General features: G+C 52.6%; 1 protein-coding gene across 4 annotated transcripts in view; it reads right to left on the bottom strand.

Annotated features, from left to right (window-relative positions):
• Positions 1-16,221, bottom strand: part of TGFBRAP1 (transforming growth factor beta receptor associated protein 1) — a 34,130-nt gene that overhangs the window by 7,361 nt on the left and 10,548 nt on the right. For all 4 annotated transcript variants that reach the window (XR_004133105.2, XM_031441023.2, XM_031441024.2 and 1 more), the window contains 8 exons: positions 13,508-14,208; positions 11,636-11,830; positions 10,913-11,067; positions 5,695-5,777; positions 4,182-4,523; positions 2,491-2,548; positions 792-935; positions 279-422 (listed from right to left, as the gene is read on the bottom strand). Coding sequence is in view for 3 of the 4 variants with exons in the window: in XM_031441023.2 (XP_031296883.1) it covers positions 279-422; positions 792-935; positions 2,491-2,548; positions 4,182-4,523; positions 5,695-5,777; positions 10,913-11,067; positions 11,636-11,830; positions 13,508-14,208 (1,822 nt within the window). In the remaining variant the exon portion in view is untranslated. The remainder of the gene's footprint in view (positions 1-278; positions 423-791; positions 936-2,490; positions 2,549-4,181; positions 4,524-5,694; positions 5,778-10,912; positions 11,068-11,635; positions 11,831-13,507; positions 14,209-16,221) is intronic.

The raw sequence follows: 16,221 nt of genomic DNA, 5'->3' as shown, positions 1-16,221 counted from the left end.
TTTGAGCAGTAAGGAACTTAGGTATTCTCCCAAAAGGGACCGTTTTCTCATTTCCTTTAAGAATAATCATGAGGAAGGAAAAGACAAGAACGTGTGCTGAGGGGACAAGAGATGGAAAAAGTCACTACGTGGGCCTGGGGTCTCCTTCACCAGCTCCTGCTCGGACCACCCACAAGCCCCAGCGCAGACAGAGCGCTGGGAACATGGAAGGTCACGGCGGCCCCGCGGCCAAGCTCTGGTCATGGTGGCACGTGGCAGCCTGCGCTCTGAGGGCTCACCTGCAGCCTCCTGTCCATGACGAGATGCTCCAGGTACTTAACCAGAGCCTGAGGGTATTTCTTAAGGCAAGCGATAACATCAGCCGGGTTAAAGCTGCTCTGCTGTGAGTCCAAGGGTCTCTTGGTGAAAACCTGAACTCCAACCTGGAAGAAGGGTTAGCAATTTAGTCATCGTGCTTTTCAGAGTCCCCGTCTTCTGTTCACTCCGAGTGCTGTCCACTTTCGGGAACGTCACTGCCCAAAGCATGAGGACACAGAAAACAGTGCAGACGCTGCGTACAGGAAGGCGGTCTGCTCCCCTCAAAGGCTGCCGCCCCGCGCGGAGACACGGAGCCTCCCAGAGAGCTGGGATCCAGCCAGCTCGGGACACTTGTGAAAGACGGGGACAAAAAGGCAGAGAGAGGGGCTGAACGTAACTTGTTTTCCCACTAAAATCTAGTTTTTTGCCCATTTTTACCAGCCTCCCCACCCCTTACTGCCGCCCCTAAAAGAACCCGTTTAGGCAGCACAAACCTCCTGACTTTTCTGCAAGGCCCAGTCGGCGTACTTCCACACCAGCTCCGGGTCGAGGCTGTAGGTGAGGAAGTCCACGATGTACTCGTACAAGTCTGAGCGGGTGGCGTCGTGAACGTCCCCATTGACAATGTTCACCCAGAGCTGCAGACGAGGGCAGAGCACAAACGCAGGGCTACACACCTTTGAGAACTCACTTAGAAAGGGCACACGGCTTTACTTCTACGGCCTTTTAGTATGCAAACATGGTAGAACAAAAAAATTTTTTAAATAATATTCCATTATTTATTTTTAAATTAACAACATTTTCTAAAATTATTTTTCCATTTTTTGGCACGGGGGAAGTCATTAGGTTTACTTATTTTAATTGAACCCAGGACCTCATGCATGCTAAGCATGTGCTCTACCACTTGAGCTGTACCCTCCTCCCAGTAAGACAAAATTTAAATGCTTAAATCTATTTCAATTTTTTTCAGAGAAAAAAAAATAATACGGAGGTGATGGTTCAGGAAATCAAGAACATAGAGCACAAAGTTCTCTTTCTTTCCCTCTTAATGAGGTCACAGTCATACAAATAGTAAATATAATATTTGGGAAGACGTGGAGGTATTAAAAATGTCTCCATGAAATAAAAAAAAAAATCACTGGGAACATGTGGACATGGAAGAAAGGCACCCGCATCCCCACAGCACCGGGCGTCTTGATTCTGAAGATCTTTCTGGACCTTGATGGTCTGATGTGCTCTCAGAAGCTCTGGGGTCCTGTCTCCTGGTGGCCCCGCTGCCCTCTGCCCAGGGGCTCAGGACAGACTCTGGCAGCGGAAGCCCTTTGCTCTCTCTTCCCTGCCGCGTCACCGAGGCTGACTTTCGGAGCCTCTGGATGAGATGGCATCACGACGGGGCAGAACAGATGGAAGCTGCCCAGGAGCCCGTCTGCCATCATCCCCCGAGCTGCAGACCTCGCCCACCCATCCACATGGCACTTCTGAACCGCACCACCAGCAGGCGGCCCAAGAAGTTGGCGGGCAGTGTAAACACTGGCCTTCTGATATGAGCACACGCATGTTTTTTTATGGTACTAGGTTTTTCAACACAGAACTCCCCAAACTATTCACACAACCACTGAAATGTGTCATTTTTTTAAAAAAAATTCTGCCCCGTTCAGAGATTTATTCCATATGATTTCAATTCTGTAAACATCTCTCTCTACAGCTCGGCTAATATTATCAATACCCTTATATCATTCTTAGAACATGGTGTTTTAAGAAATAAAAATTTGGGGGGCAGGGTATGGCTCAGTGGTAGAGCCCATGCTTAGCATGCATGGGTCCTGGGTTCAATCCCCAGTCCCTCCATTAAAAAAAAAAAAAGAAATAAAAACTTTATCTTTGACCCCAAGTCTACACTCATGAAACCACCACCACAATGAAGACAGCTAACATTTCCACCACTCCCCAAGACGTGCGATTTTCAACTTCCCAATTTACCCCTTCCCACCCCCTTTACCCCCTGGTAACAGTAAGTTTGTTCTCTATGTCTATGAGTCTGTTTCTGTAAAACAGTATTATTTTTAAATTCTGTAAAAAAAAGGTGGTAGTTCAGACAAGAGTGGTCTCTTATCAACTTGTGATTTCTTTTTAAGTGGCACTGAGTTAAGTAGCTGTGATTTGCAAATAATGATCGAATGCTCTGGAACTCACCTGAACTGCTGCGGCGTCCAGGTGGTTGTAGTGGTAGAGCAGTCCCAGGGCAAAGTATCTGAAAGAAAGCACGAGGTAAGGGTGCCCGCTCCCCACCCGCACTGTGGGCGGCACCCCCACGGCACCGTCCTCAGCCCTGGCCCCCTGTGTTCTATTCACTCAGCCCAGCAGTAAGTCTCAAGCCACGCAAAGATCCTCGTTTCTGTTTATTCACTTCTGGTATTAAAATGTAGGCTCTCTCGATTTCCAAAAAAGAGCATATTTCAAATCTGAGATCAGCTGAAAAAATAAAACTGTAATTATACTATGGAAAATCACAGTTGGAATTGCTTTACAATTTGCTTCAAATATCAGTATACTTTCATCTCTCTCCAGTTAACCATTATTACCTCCTCACGAGGTAGTAAAAGAACGGTTCAGGAGGGATGCTGTCTGAGCCCCTGTAGGAAGAAGGGGTAAGGAGTCTGGAGTCTGGATGGCAACAAAGGCCACTGTCTGCAGCATCACAGAGAACAGAGTTGGGGGGACCCCGAGGTCTAGGCCCCGAGGTTCAATTCAGGCTTCATTACTTACGGACTGTATGACCTTGAGCAAGCAGATGACCTTCCCTGGCCCTGATTCCTCACTTAAAAGTGGAAAGGATCAGGGTAACACGGGCATTGCCTGGGCAGCAACAGGTGTGTCCTCTCCCAGACCCCTGCTCCCCAGCAGGTGACAAGAGCAAGCTGCCCCAGGGGGACGTCAGGTTTCCTCCCCTGGAGAGCAAACTCTCCAGACACTGAACTATTCCTGGAGCCCTCAGACAGTGACACTGACCCGCCCACCCCAGTCACTGCGTTTTTAGTGTCTCTTCTGGTTCCTAAATAAGTAACTCCATAGTGCATTCGAGAAACTGAGGGGAACAGCTCAAGGAGCCACTTCCCACATGGAGACTGGCCACAAGCCCCTGACGACACGCATCTGAGGGGGGTCTGGACCGCAACCCCCATGGTCTCCGCGGGATTTCACCGGCACTTCCTCCCTGTCGAATGTGTAACGAAACCACAGACAGAGTCTTACTGCTCAGTGGAGTTCAGGGAGCACCCAGTCCCTTCATTTTTAAAGACCCCCGCCCCCACCAAGGCCTAGAAGGATCAGACCACTGGCCGGGAGGATGCGGCCGGGTATCATCCCAGCCATCCCTGCAGACGGACGGCCCACGTGCCCGGGCGAGGGGGTGGAGGCCGACCAGCTCACTCGGGCGAGGAAGGCAGAGTCTGAGTCTGCAACCTTTCATCGACAAGACCAAGAAGGCTCCCCTTCTGTCTGTTTATCCGATGTCCATCCATCCACTTGACCTGGTCGCCAGTGGCTGAAGTGCCCTATTCATTTTCCCAACACGCACGTGGCATCTCCCGCAGGGAATCCCACCCAGACGGGGACAAGGACATGTAATGATCGCTCCCGTGACTCTCTAGGCCTCTGAACACGTCCCATCACGAAGGCACTGGTACAAGAATCAGTGCCCCCAAGACCCCTCGGCTGGTCTGCAGACCGTGATGAGGCTGGCAGAACCTGGGTGCCTGGTGGTCACTGTGCCACGGCTGTCCCGTGACGGGTCCCCGGGACTCGGGCGTCATGCTAGCCTGTCAGCTGCACATCAGCTTCAGAGGGAGAGGAGGGGCGGGGGCGTCGGGGGGGAGGACACTCACTTTTTGTGCTTCTCCAGCCAGGCGGCGCTGTCGGGGAGCAGGCAGAAGTTCTCGGTGACCAGGAGGTCCAGCAGGCTCTCGTGGTTGGCCTCCGCGTACAGCTTGAGCAGGGCCGTGTCGATGTCCTCCCTGCAGCCGTTGGCCACCTCCGTGCTGCGGACCTCATTCAAGTAGCTCATGAGGAAGCGCTTGCACTTGGCCACCTTCTCCTGGTCGCCCTGGGTCAGCTGGCTTAGGTCTGCGAACTCGTGCAGGGGAGGGTGGGAGCGGGTGAAGGACGAGGAGGCAGGCAGCAGGAAGGGGCAGAGGGAGATGAGCTCCCGCACGTCGAGCTGGCCGCTTCTGCAATTACAGTGTCGGACTAGATGCGGCAGATGGAGAGAGAGCACGCAGACACACAAGACGCCACCGGACGGGCATGCATGCCTGCACACGCCCACAGGGAGCGGGCACTGCACACACGTCCACGGCTGCACGCACAGCCAACACCACTGACCCAGGTGCCGACCACCCAGCCCCAAGATGGAATGGGGGCACGGCAGCCGGAAGCCTCGCATAGCCGGTGCTCAGGGCACATCAATTCCCTGGAAACCCAGGGAAAGCACAGCCCAGTCTGATCAAAGGCAGGCTCCGGTCCTTCCGAGGCCAGCGTTCTTCTTGGCACGACACTATCTATAGATTTGTTCAATGGTCCGCAAGGAGGGACTCAAGCACCTGACAATTTCCTCATCAGTGACCCTACAAAAGACACAGCCACCAGTGCTGTCTCTTCTGGGGCGAGTGGGACAGGGTTTCTGGGCAATCCATGAGGACGCAACTCAAATGGCCAGCATGGTGTCCTAACCTCGGAAGGCCCAGGAAGCCATCCTCAGGGACGTCCGTCCTCCAAGTCACTGCTGGCCCCTCTCCTGTCCCCTCCTGCCCAGCCTGCACATCCTCTCGACATGATCACAGATGTGGTGGCATCTCTGAGCTCCAGCTCTCTGCCCAGCCAGGCACCAAACCTCTCAAGGAACAGAGGCAGGGCCCCTCAGACTCACGAATGGGAACCTCTGGGGCAGGACAGGGATCTGTGCTTCCCATGGTGTTCCCACTTCCACCCCTTGAAGCTCTGATGTCTCTCCTCTGCACGCCCAGACTCCTGCCGCTGGTCTTTCGTTTCATCTTTACACCCTTGCCCTTCCCAACCTTCAAAGGTTCCACGTGACCCATGGGATAAATTTCACACCTCTTAACATGGCCTCCAAGATGCTTCCTAAACCAAACCCAAGCTACCCTCCGACCCCAGCGTCAAACCCCCGTCCACACCAGACACTCGGCTCTAACTAATTATCTTGTCCGTTTGCACGTTTTCTGCCTCTCAGCCATTGCTGCTGGTGCTGTTCCCCGGCCCATGGCACAACCACTTCTCCCCAGAGCACAGCACCTGCGGCTGCGCCACCATGGCGCCGCAGAACCATGCATCTCTGACCACAGGGACAACAGAAGGCTTGCCGCCCACACCTCCAATTACCTGAAGAGTTCCTTAGCTTCCAGGAACTGAAGCTGTGCAAACTGTATGAAGCCCGCCTGCTGCAGAACCCTCCTGTACATCACCTGCAAGGAAAGACAGGACGTGCCTTAGAGCCATCATGGCGGAGCAGCTAAGGGTCTCACCGCCATCCAGGCTGCGTGCTAATGATGACGCACAAACCTGAAGTTCCACGGTAAGGCAAAAACAAGGCTTACAGGAAAGCGTTTTCAGTACACACATCTGCATGGCCATCGACCCCTCACTCCTGGGAGACAGCTGCCCCCTGTGCACTAGCCTTCCTGCTTCTGTGTGCATTCGCCCAACGTCCCATCCGTATTCTCCTCTCGAATTCCAGTGGCTTCCTGGGCCACCTCCATCTCCGGCTGCTCAGGTCGATTTTAACAACATCACGGTTTCGTATAGTCTAGAAGCTGCCCACCCTTCGCCACTCTCGTGAAACTGAATCTTCACAGCAGCATTTCTGAGTGTCCCTCAGAGCTCAAGGTCGACCCCATTTAATAACAAGCAGGAAAAGAAACGGGCTTTCCTGCCCACACCGGAGCCGCGCCGCCCCTCCCACCCCTCCTGAGAGGCGCAGCCCGCGCCGATCCGACAATCCGACAGGCCCGGCACTGAGAGTGCCCTTTGCCTCTGTTTGGTCCAGTCCTACCCACATGACCTTGACCACAGAGCCCTCTGCTCCGGGAACTTCCAGAAATAGCAACACACTTACAGAAGATGCCTGTGGTGTCTTTAAATCCACCTGCTCCCTGTCTCTGCCTGACCTGGTCCACCTTTGTCTGAGGGGCCTTGTGCACCTGTCTCTGCTCCGTCCTCACCGGTTCCCATCACCACCGCCCACGCCCTCATCGCCTCACAATGAAAGACTCCAATTGTGTTTAAGACCCTCAGTCTTCAGTTCCTCCCCTTCCCAACCCAGCCTGCTGTTTTATAAGCCGCCAGTTCCCTGAAGGCCAGGCACGCCCACCATCCAGCTCAGCATGCTCCCCAGGACCCCCGCACCCTGCAGGGCACCTGCCCTTTACCAAGTGCTGCTGACTTGAATAGCCACCTGTCAGGTTTTACTTTTAAGCAACGAACTGCCTTTATTATTTTCTTTTTTTTTGCTTTGTTTTTTGTTTCTATTTTTATTATTTTAAAAAAATTTTTAATTGAAGTCTAGTCAGTTTACAATGTTTCATCAATTTCTGGTGCACAGTACAGTGCTTCAGCCATCATGATACACACACATTCTTTTTCATATTCTTTTCCATTGTAGGTTATTGTAAGATATTGAATACAGTTCCCTCTGCTATGCAGTATAAACTTGTTCACCTACTTTATATATAGTAGTTTGTATCTGCAAATCTCAACCCCCCAATTCATCCCTTCCCACCCCCTTTCCCCCTGGTAACCATAAGTTTGTTTTCTATGTTTGTGAGTCTGTTTCTGTTTTATAAATAAGTTCATTTGGGCCTTTTTTTTTTTTTTTAAAAGAATACTATGAACAACTCTATGACAACAAATTGGACAACCTGGAAGAAATGGACAAGTTTCTAGAAACATCCTGTCCACCAAAACTGAATCAAGAAGAAATAGATCATTTGAACAGACCGGTCACCAGAAGTGAAATACAATCAGCAATAAAAACCCTCCCTGCAGACAGGTCCAGGGCCACACGGCCTCACTGGGGATCCCACCAAACGTGCCATGAAGGGCTCACACCCGTCCTTCTCAGACACCTGATCCGTCTCACAAAAACCCCCTCCACTGTCACTCGCTCCGCCCATTTTACAGATAGGAACCCTCTGCTCAGAGAGGCTAAGGTTTCTAGCCCTAAGTTACTAACGTGTAAGTGGTTGAGCCAGGATCGAAACCAGATCTTTCTGAGTCCACAGCCTCATTCTTTCCACCCACAGGCCCGTCCAGGGCCGGGCAGATCTCGTGCTGTTCCCCTGGGAAGAAAAGGGCTAGAGAGTGTGGGGGCACCTGAACGCCACTCCCTCCCTTCAGTTTCGAAGGGGCTCATTCTTGAAAGCCCAGCAGGGCCTCCCTGCCCCCAAGAAATCCCTGCGAGGCCTCGGGAGGCACAGCTTGCTCATCACTTTCCTCCCCTAAAAACTGGCCTATCGATGCTGCGAGCAATGAGCAGACCGGAGCGGGGTGAAGATCAGTCGGGAGAGAGGCCAGTCCCGCGTCTGAAAGGAGAGACAAGAGGCCAACCTCACAGCTTGAAGGATGGAAGGGACCCCCGCGGTGGGGAGGAGAACTCTCATCCACACCCAGGCTTGCAGGGAGAGACCCGCTGGGTGACAACTCCCTCACGGCCGGAGGACTCAGATGCCACCTACACGTCCCTTCCGAAAGGGGAACAGAAACTCCTTCTGCTAACACGCCCGATTTCCATGACTGGGGGTCACCTTCTGTGCTCTGGTCTAGGGGCGCTACATGTAGACGTGGCAGATGCACGCGGACAGGTGCCCTCCTTTAATCCGAGCCCCACGGTGAGGCTTCCTGACAAATCCCTCCCGAGTTCAGAACTCAGTGAAGCAAAGCCAACACTTGCTCTAATGTAGAGAAAGGTGAACCGTGGAAAGCCCGTCTCCCGAACGTCTGGTCTCTTTCCCTCCGCTTTTCTGGTCTTTCTGAGCCTGGGGTCTAGCATCTCATCACAAGCGTCCTAAAGTAAAATAAGCCACGCACCTGATGGTTGTAAGAGTCACATCTCACCCTTAAAATCACATACATGTTCATACATATGCATGAGAAGTCATCTCTGAACCTCTTTTGTCAATACTGCTTTCTTTCTCTCTTACGGATCTATTTTAAACAGAACCTTCCTGTTTCATGGTTCACACGGCCCGGCTCCGTTTGAAGACCAGTTCAAAGCTCTGACTGCATATCCATCACTCCTCCGTGGTCCAGCCCCAGGCAGGAGCAGGATGCCGGGGGGAAAACAGGAGGCAACCACCAGGAACCGGGCTGGGAACACAGGAGCAGAGGGGTAGACGGAGCGAGTCACAGGCTCACACACACGGAGGAAGCTCAGAGGGCCCGGGGCTGCCTGGAGGGGCGGGAAGGGCTCAGCAGAGGGCATGTCTGAGCAAGGAGGAGGAGCAGCCGTGTTTGATGGAAGTCCCCTCCAGTGATGGGAAAGCACGTAAATAACAGTAGACAAGACAGGGAGGGCAGGGAGGGGGTGAAACGAGGCGGTGGTGGGGATGAGGTCGGGGGGTGGGGGGGTGGGCACCACATCAGAGGCCTGGCCCAGATCTACCCAGCGAATGCCCAGAGGCAAACCAGCCCCGCTGTGTGTCTTCCTGTCTTTGGGCTGTGGCCATGGTTATTTTTGACTTGTTTTGAGGATTAAAAATGTCTTAAGACCCTGGCAGAGTGCGGTGCCGCAGAGCTGTGGGCTTCCTTGGTCCTCCGCCCTCTGAGGCAGCCGGCAGCTCAGGCCCAGGTCACAGGGCACTGGAGGCGGTGGGAGAGGCTGGGGAAGCGGGCAGGGCCAGACCACAAAGGCTGCAGGTGCAGGCTTGACTGCAGGCACCCAGGCGCCCACTAAGGGTTTCCAGCCAAGGGTCGGGGGACACTTTGGAAAGATCACTCTGTGGCAGTGTGGAGGGTGGACGACAGACACACCGAAAGGAGGCTGTCAGAGCAGTTCAGGCAAAACAGGAGAAGGGTCCCCAGCAGCCACCCGTGACCTTGAACCCAGAACGAGGGCCACACTGGGGGTGTGTCTCCAGGGCCGATGTGGGAGTTTGGAACAAAGGAAGGCAGGGAGTGTGTTAGAAGGAAAAACCCCACTGAGATGTCAGCTAAGAGGTCATGTCGACCACTGACAACATCTGATGTCCACTGCGTGTCTGCTCTTGGCAAAATGGGGGGAAAAAAGCAAAGAACTCGGACAGCTTCTTTAAGAAAATGTGACACACCTGAGGGAAGCCTGTGGGTGCGCAAGGAGGGTCCACACATCCAGCTCCCAGGCCCACTCACAGGAGGGGCAAGGGGGCTGGAGCACCCCCGCCAGGCAGAGCAGGGACCCTCAGACCCCTCTCGTGGCCTGGGCCTTCTCAGCTCGGCCCCCACCCACCCTGCAGGGACAACACGCAGGAGGAGGGGCTCTCGGAAGACACGGGGTTCTCAATCCACTGGTTTCTTCTTTTTGCTCGTGCTGCCCTCTGCTGAGCGCTCACAGATCATCTCACTTTGAAAAGTGAGGAACAAAGATGCAAAATTTATCAATATTTAAATATAGACGGGATACCGGCTTCTACCCTGTGACCATAAATTACACGTCCCGACTGCTCTCAGCTTCCGCATCTACCCCCATGGAGGCCAGAAAGCACGGTTTCATCTGCAACTGTCACACGTCGTGAAAATCTGACCAACGGGTAACAATGAGGGAATCTCTACGAGCTCATGAGAGCTTTATTTTCCTTTTTCTTCCTTCCATCCTTCCTTCCTCCCTTCCTTCCTCCTTCCTTCCCCCCTCCCTCTCTCTCTTTTCTTCCTTCTTTCCTTCTTTCTTTGAATTCATGAGAACTTTTAATGATCAATTCAGATGTCCATCTGAAGTGTGCACACACCAACACTATGTTTTCTATTCTCAGATACAAAGCGTGACCTGAACTAACCTTGTGACTGATCAAGGGGCGATTTTTAGGGAAACATGAGAATACTCTGAGGTTGTTTTATTGGTTATATTTCTCATACCAACTCCATTCAGGTTAGTGCTTCTCAAATGCATAAGAAGTTTTGTCCCTGGGAAGTTAATTCCAGCGATATGAGATGGTATAGTTCACGAAGCTTTTCCTGTAGATAATGCAAATCTGAACTTTAAAAATTCACCTGCACTCCAGCAAATCTAAATTCCTACCTGGAAGATGAATGAACCTGAGGTTCCTCCTGTGGTTGGTAACAACCAGCCCTGATTCTTCTCTGGAAGAGGAACGTTGATTAGAGATACGACTTGGAGAATTAAGCCCGGGATTATGTCAGAGGCTCCAAACCTGACTTCACCTCTGCCTGCAGTGGGAACTCCTCCGGCCACCGACGGGCTGCCCCTGCCTCCCTCCCTGAACCACGTGGACGGGCAGAGAAACTGAACACCCAGCACGAAGCAGTCTGCAGGGGCTGGTGCACTCAGACCCTGGCGTTTTCTGACTGGTGGCAGGGAGGCGCGTTTCCTGGGGCCGGGCTGATTACACACCTGAAATTTCTCCTTTGGAATGTTCCTCCGGGCGCCTTTCGCCAGGACCAGAGCCTCTTCCACTCGGCGGCTGGCTAGAAGGTCCTGAATCTGTTTTTCCAGAGGTAATGGAACCAAGATGTAAACACCTTTACTTGTGGCGACAATCACTCTTCCTGGGGAGAAATGTAACACCGTTGGAAAGGGGAGAAAACACATGGCGAACCCCAAATGGGAGCACGGGCTGGTGCACAGACCAGTTTCAGCACCGCTCTCCCGACTCAGCCCTTGCAGCCGTCATTAACGCTCCCCTCTTCTCCTTCCCAGGAAGTCCACTGTCTGGGAAGGGTGAACTCTCCACACATTTCCAAAGTATAAGACATAAAAATGTTCTGCCTCTTTTTACCCAAAAGTGCTGATAAATGGAAAACCAGTTGAGTAGATACACAGTAGAGTCCAGTGAGGCTGGAGAGCTCAGTCATGGAAAATTATCAGTAAGATTGAGGATTTGCCCCATATAAAGCTTTAAAAGAGGAGACGGTGTAGCTCAGGGATAGAGTGCATGCTTAGCATGCAAGAGGTCCTGGGTTCAATCCCCAGTACCTCCATTAAGTAAATAAACCTAATTACCTCCCTCTCAAAAAAATAAAAACAAAAAGGAAAAAGATTTTTTAAAAAAGAAAAGAAACACCATCGCAAGAGATGGACAGCTAAGAGTGGTTAACATTCCGTGTAAACGGGTACCTTCGAAATCCTGTAGAATGTGTCCTTCCTTAAAGGGCAGGGTCTGCTTCTGCTGCTGGTCCAACATGCTGTGCACCGTGATGAATTCGTCATCCAGGGCGATGACGTACGGGAAGCAGACAGCCGCCCCGATCACATTCTCCGACCAGTGCACTGGGGCGCGCTGAGATATCCCGGCCACCGTGGCGAACATGCCTGCCGAAACAGGAAAGTCAGGCGGGCCTTACACAGCCGTGGTTGCTTTTTGTTTCTTTTTGTAGATGTGTCTGGGTGCAGAACACTACCCCCCTTCATTGCATTTCAAGGTGGGAGAGACAAGGTAATAACATGCTACGTGTGTGAGGACCCTGCGTGACTGTTCTTTGAAGAGAACCACCTCCCCCAGGATGTCGACCTGTCTCTCCTTCTGATTAGACACAAGGCTAAAAAATGTATACGTGTTTCCCATTATAAAAAATGTTCATGAAAACTGGAATTTTTTTTAAAGAAAAAGGTAAGTGGAATAAATTTTATTTTCCCCAAAAAGTAAAAATCAGAGCTATCAAGCCACGAAAAGACATGGAGGAACCTTAAATGCACGCGACTAAGTGAAAGAAGCCAGCGTGAAAAGGCCTCGCCTTGTGATTCCCACTACGTGTGCTCCGGACACATCAGTGGTCGCCGGGGATTGGGCTGGGGTCTCGGTGAGCAGGTGGAGAACAGAGGGCTTCAGGGCAGTGAAACCCCCTGAACAATATCGCAGTAACGGGCACACAGAATGGGCACTGCAAGAGTGACTCCAGGTGTAAACTGCGCACCTGGGGAGAGCATAACATCTCAGTGTGGATTCAACAGCCGTAACAAGTGTGCTGCTCGCAAAGGGTGCTCATGTGTTGGGGAGGGGGGGACATGGGAACTCTGTACTTTCTGCTCAGTTCTGCTGTGACCCTAAAACCGCTCTAGAAACTAGTCTATTTAAAAAATAAAAATCAAGAAGTACACACTAGGCAGGGAGGGTGTAGTTCAATGGTAGAGTGCATGGTTAGCAGGCACAGGGTTGGATCCCCAGTACCTCCATTAAATAAAAAATAATAATTAAATCCAATTCCCCCCCAAAAAAACAAAAAGTAAATTAAAAAAATTTGTTTTAAAAAGAAGCGTACAGGACCCAGTTTATGACGTCAATTTTTGTTACTCTCAGAAATACGTATGTGCCATCACTGTGAAATGAGACGCCCACACACACACTCTCCCCGGCTGAAGACTGCGGGTGTTGGGGGGCCTCACTCTCATCAGCCCCCGAACTTCACAGACACACACACTGCGCACTGCCCAGACCACAGGCCACCGAGGAAGTGAGCGGCTCCGAGTGCTCTGAGCCGGTGCGGAGCCTCAGGAAGGCCACACCAGACGGCCGAAGCCCCTCCGAGGAGCTGGCCGCGGGGCACTACTCGGTGGAATGAAGTCACAGCCAGTAAGAGAAAATCGGGGACACGACACTGGCGCCTCCACGTTTGAAAAGTACGTCTATGTGAGCTGCCTCAGCTCCTTCTTAGAATGAAGAGTGAAAGCCGCCCAGTGAGAAGCCCGCCCACCGGGCAGAATCTGACCCAGTAGCCTTACAGATTCTTGCTTTCGGTCGTTACCCCCTGGAGGAATTCTCCCCGGACCCATCTCCTGGCCCCTCTTCAGCTCAACATGGAAGTGATTCCATGCTCGTCTTCCTTTGTTCCACAAGACGACACTCAAAGCCATCCAAGGAAGAGGAAGGAAACACGCCCGCATCCCGCCTCAACGCTGGCTGCCGCCCCCACGAGAACCCAGTTTTCGCCAGCAGCCCCCCCCACCGCCGCCCCGACTCCGCTCGCACTCGCAGCGTGGTGTCCTGCTCACCCAGGCCCCCAGGGCCCGCCAGCAGGAACTCCTGTCTCCCTATCCTCTTGACGATGGGCCGCCGCTCCTCCCCGCAGTAGGGAAACAGGTCCTGGGCGGCGCCCGTGCTGTAGTTGAGGATGATGTACTGGGTGGTGAGCGCCAGGCACAGGAAGTGGCCATCCACCGCCACGGCCAGGGGCTGCTCCGGCGTGGACACCTCCCGGACGATCTGCACGCGGTCCTCGTACACCAGGAACACCTGGATGGTCCTGCGCTTGACGGAGATGATGCAGACTTCCACGCAGAATGGGTCCCCGCTCACCGGGTTCTCGTTCAAGGCGAAGGCTGTGGCGCCCTTGATGCGGGCGCCCGAGGGCACGGGCTCCAGGCTCAGCATGTGGACCAGGGTGATGGAGCTGTCGCACAGCACCAGCAGCCGGCTCAGCGCCGACGCCGCCCGCAGCTCGTTCACCGGCTTCTTGAAACCCAGGTGTCTGTGCAGCTGCTTGGTGGCCGTGAAGGTGGCCGTGCCAGCGGGCAAGACCTTCTCCTCCAGCAGGAAGTGGTGCACGAAGCAGTCGCTGGTGCCCAGGTACAGGTTCCTGCCACAGCACTCCACGCACTCCAGCGAGACCCGCTCCTTGTCGCCCTGCAGCAGCTCCCGCTCCACAGCGGGGACCAAGGTGAAGGCCTTGGTGCTCATCATGGCTGCGGCTGGTCTGCGGGAGACGGGAAGAAGGCTGGTCAGACTCAGAAAGGGGAATGCGGAATAGAAGGTATGTTAATCACTTAACTAGAGTATGAAGGGAAAGAGTATTAAAAATGCAGCTACCCTAATGTGTTAACATACAATTAAAAAGAAGGAAAAAAAGGCATCAAAAATAAAAAAGGCGGGAGTGAAGGGTAAGGCTTTGGGGACGATCTCAGTTTCTATCAGCTTAAAATGGACTGTTTTATCTATGAGATGCCTTGTGTAAGCAACAGGGTAACCTCAGAGCAAAACCCAAGCGCAGACGCACAGAAGGTACAGGGGATACAGAGAACCCCTCCACGGTACACAGGTAGCGAGAAACAGAGGGGGAAACAGTGGAAATACACAACCACCAAAGAACAACTAGTAAGATGACATCAGGAAGTCTCCCCAAATCAACAGCGACTCTAAACGTTAACGGACTGAATTCACAGTAAAAAGGCACAGAATGGCTGCGCAGATTAGAAAAGCAAGACCCAACGATATGCTGCCTGTAAGAGACTCACGTCAGCGTTAAAGACACATACAAGCTCAAAGGGAAGGGATGGAAGAGGATACTCCATGCAAAGGGAAACCAAAAGAAAGTGGGCGCAGCTGCACTTACAACAGACAAAATACACTTTATGCCAGAAACAGTAGCAAGAGACAAAGAAGGTCCTTGTAGAATGATGAAGTGCCACAGCAAGAAGGTGTGACAACCGTAAATCTACGTGCACCCAACACTGGAGCACCTAAATACAACAAGTAAATACAAACAGACCTGAAGGCAGAGACAGACGAGACAGTAACAGTAGGGGACGCAACACCCTGCTGTCAGCAATGAACAGATCACCCAGACATAAAGTCAAAAGGGAGGACCTGAAGCCACAGACAGATAGCAGGACCCAAGACGGGGGAAATCTTTGGGAAAACCGAAAATGTGAGTTCTAAGAGCCAAGCCTACAGGGGAACTAACGAAGTCGTCACCCTCCTGGGCAGGGCTGGGGGGACGCGGAACCGCCCCTGCTTCATCAGTTGTTTTTGGCTCCATGTCACCAGGGCATTACGTTGGTTCCACGGGGTCAGGAGAGAAAGCCTGGGCCCGGAGGATGGGGCTGGGAGGCAGGGGCCGGACAGAAAGGGGTGCTGTCAGCACCGCAGACACCTCGCCTTACTTCCTGGGTAAACTGAGAAGCAAGTGCAGGGGCTGGTTTTCTCCCAGACCCAGCGTTGAAGGCTGAGCAGGTGCTGGACCAGGGGAGTCTGGGAAAGTCAGGGATAGACTCAGTCAGATGGAGAGTGCATCCTGGCATCAGCTCCACTCAGGTCAGCTTGCTAAATAAAGCAGGAACAGCGTGGCCAGTTACCAAGGGGCCTGCTGCCCAGTGTCCAGCCACTGTATTTGCACCCCCTCGGCCCCACACACCAGCTCTGACCATCCCCATCTCCTGGCTCACACAGGCCCTACCCCACGCCGGCCCGTGCTCCCCTGGCCACCCTGCGGTAGGCACAGAGGAGGACAGGTAGGTGTGACTGAACACACATTTATTCTTTGGCTCAGAAACCTCTATGTCCTATGAATGAACAGCCAAATCACAGCCTCAAAATTCTTTCTGGGCTATGAAGAGGCAAACCTTGCCAGCAAAAGTTCTTTCACTGCAAGCTACTTTCAGGGGCTTTCTTGGTAGTAAACTAGCAAAATAAAAGGCTAATGGTAGTCCCTCTACGGAAAGCAAGCTGCTGACCACGTCCAATTCCTCTAGTTCCTATGGGAGACCCCATGGGCGCTCTGACGTGGCCTTCACGGGCTGTAGGAATAACACTCTTAAACAACATCTGTGTCTCACAAACTTAGTTCACATCTGAAAGACGAATTTTTTTTTAAATGGAGGTACCAGGGACTGAACCCAGGACCTCATGCGTGCTAAGCACGTGCTCTACCATGGAGCTATTAACCCCCTGCCCCTGAAATTTTTGTTGTTTAAACTGCAGTTGGCTTCTC

The sequence above is a fragment of the Camelus dromedarius genome, chromosome 33 (assembly GCF_036321535.1).
Source record: "Camelus dromedarius isolate mCamDro1 chromosome 33, mCamDro1.pat, whole genome shotgun sequence".
Taxonomy (NCBI): Eukaryota; Metazoa; Chordata; class Mammalia; order Artiodactyla; family Camelidae; genus Camelus; species Camelus dromedarius.
Note: the sequence above shows the minus strand (reverse complement) of the source record. Positions and strands in the feature narration are given on the sequence as shown.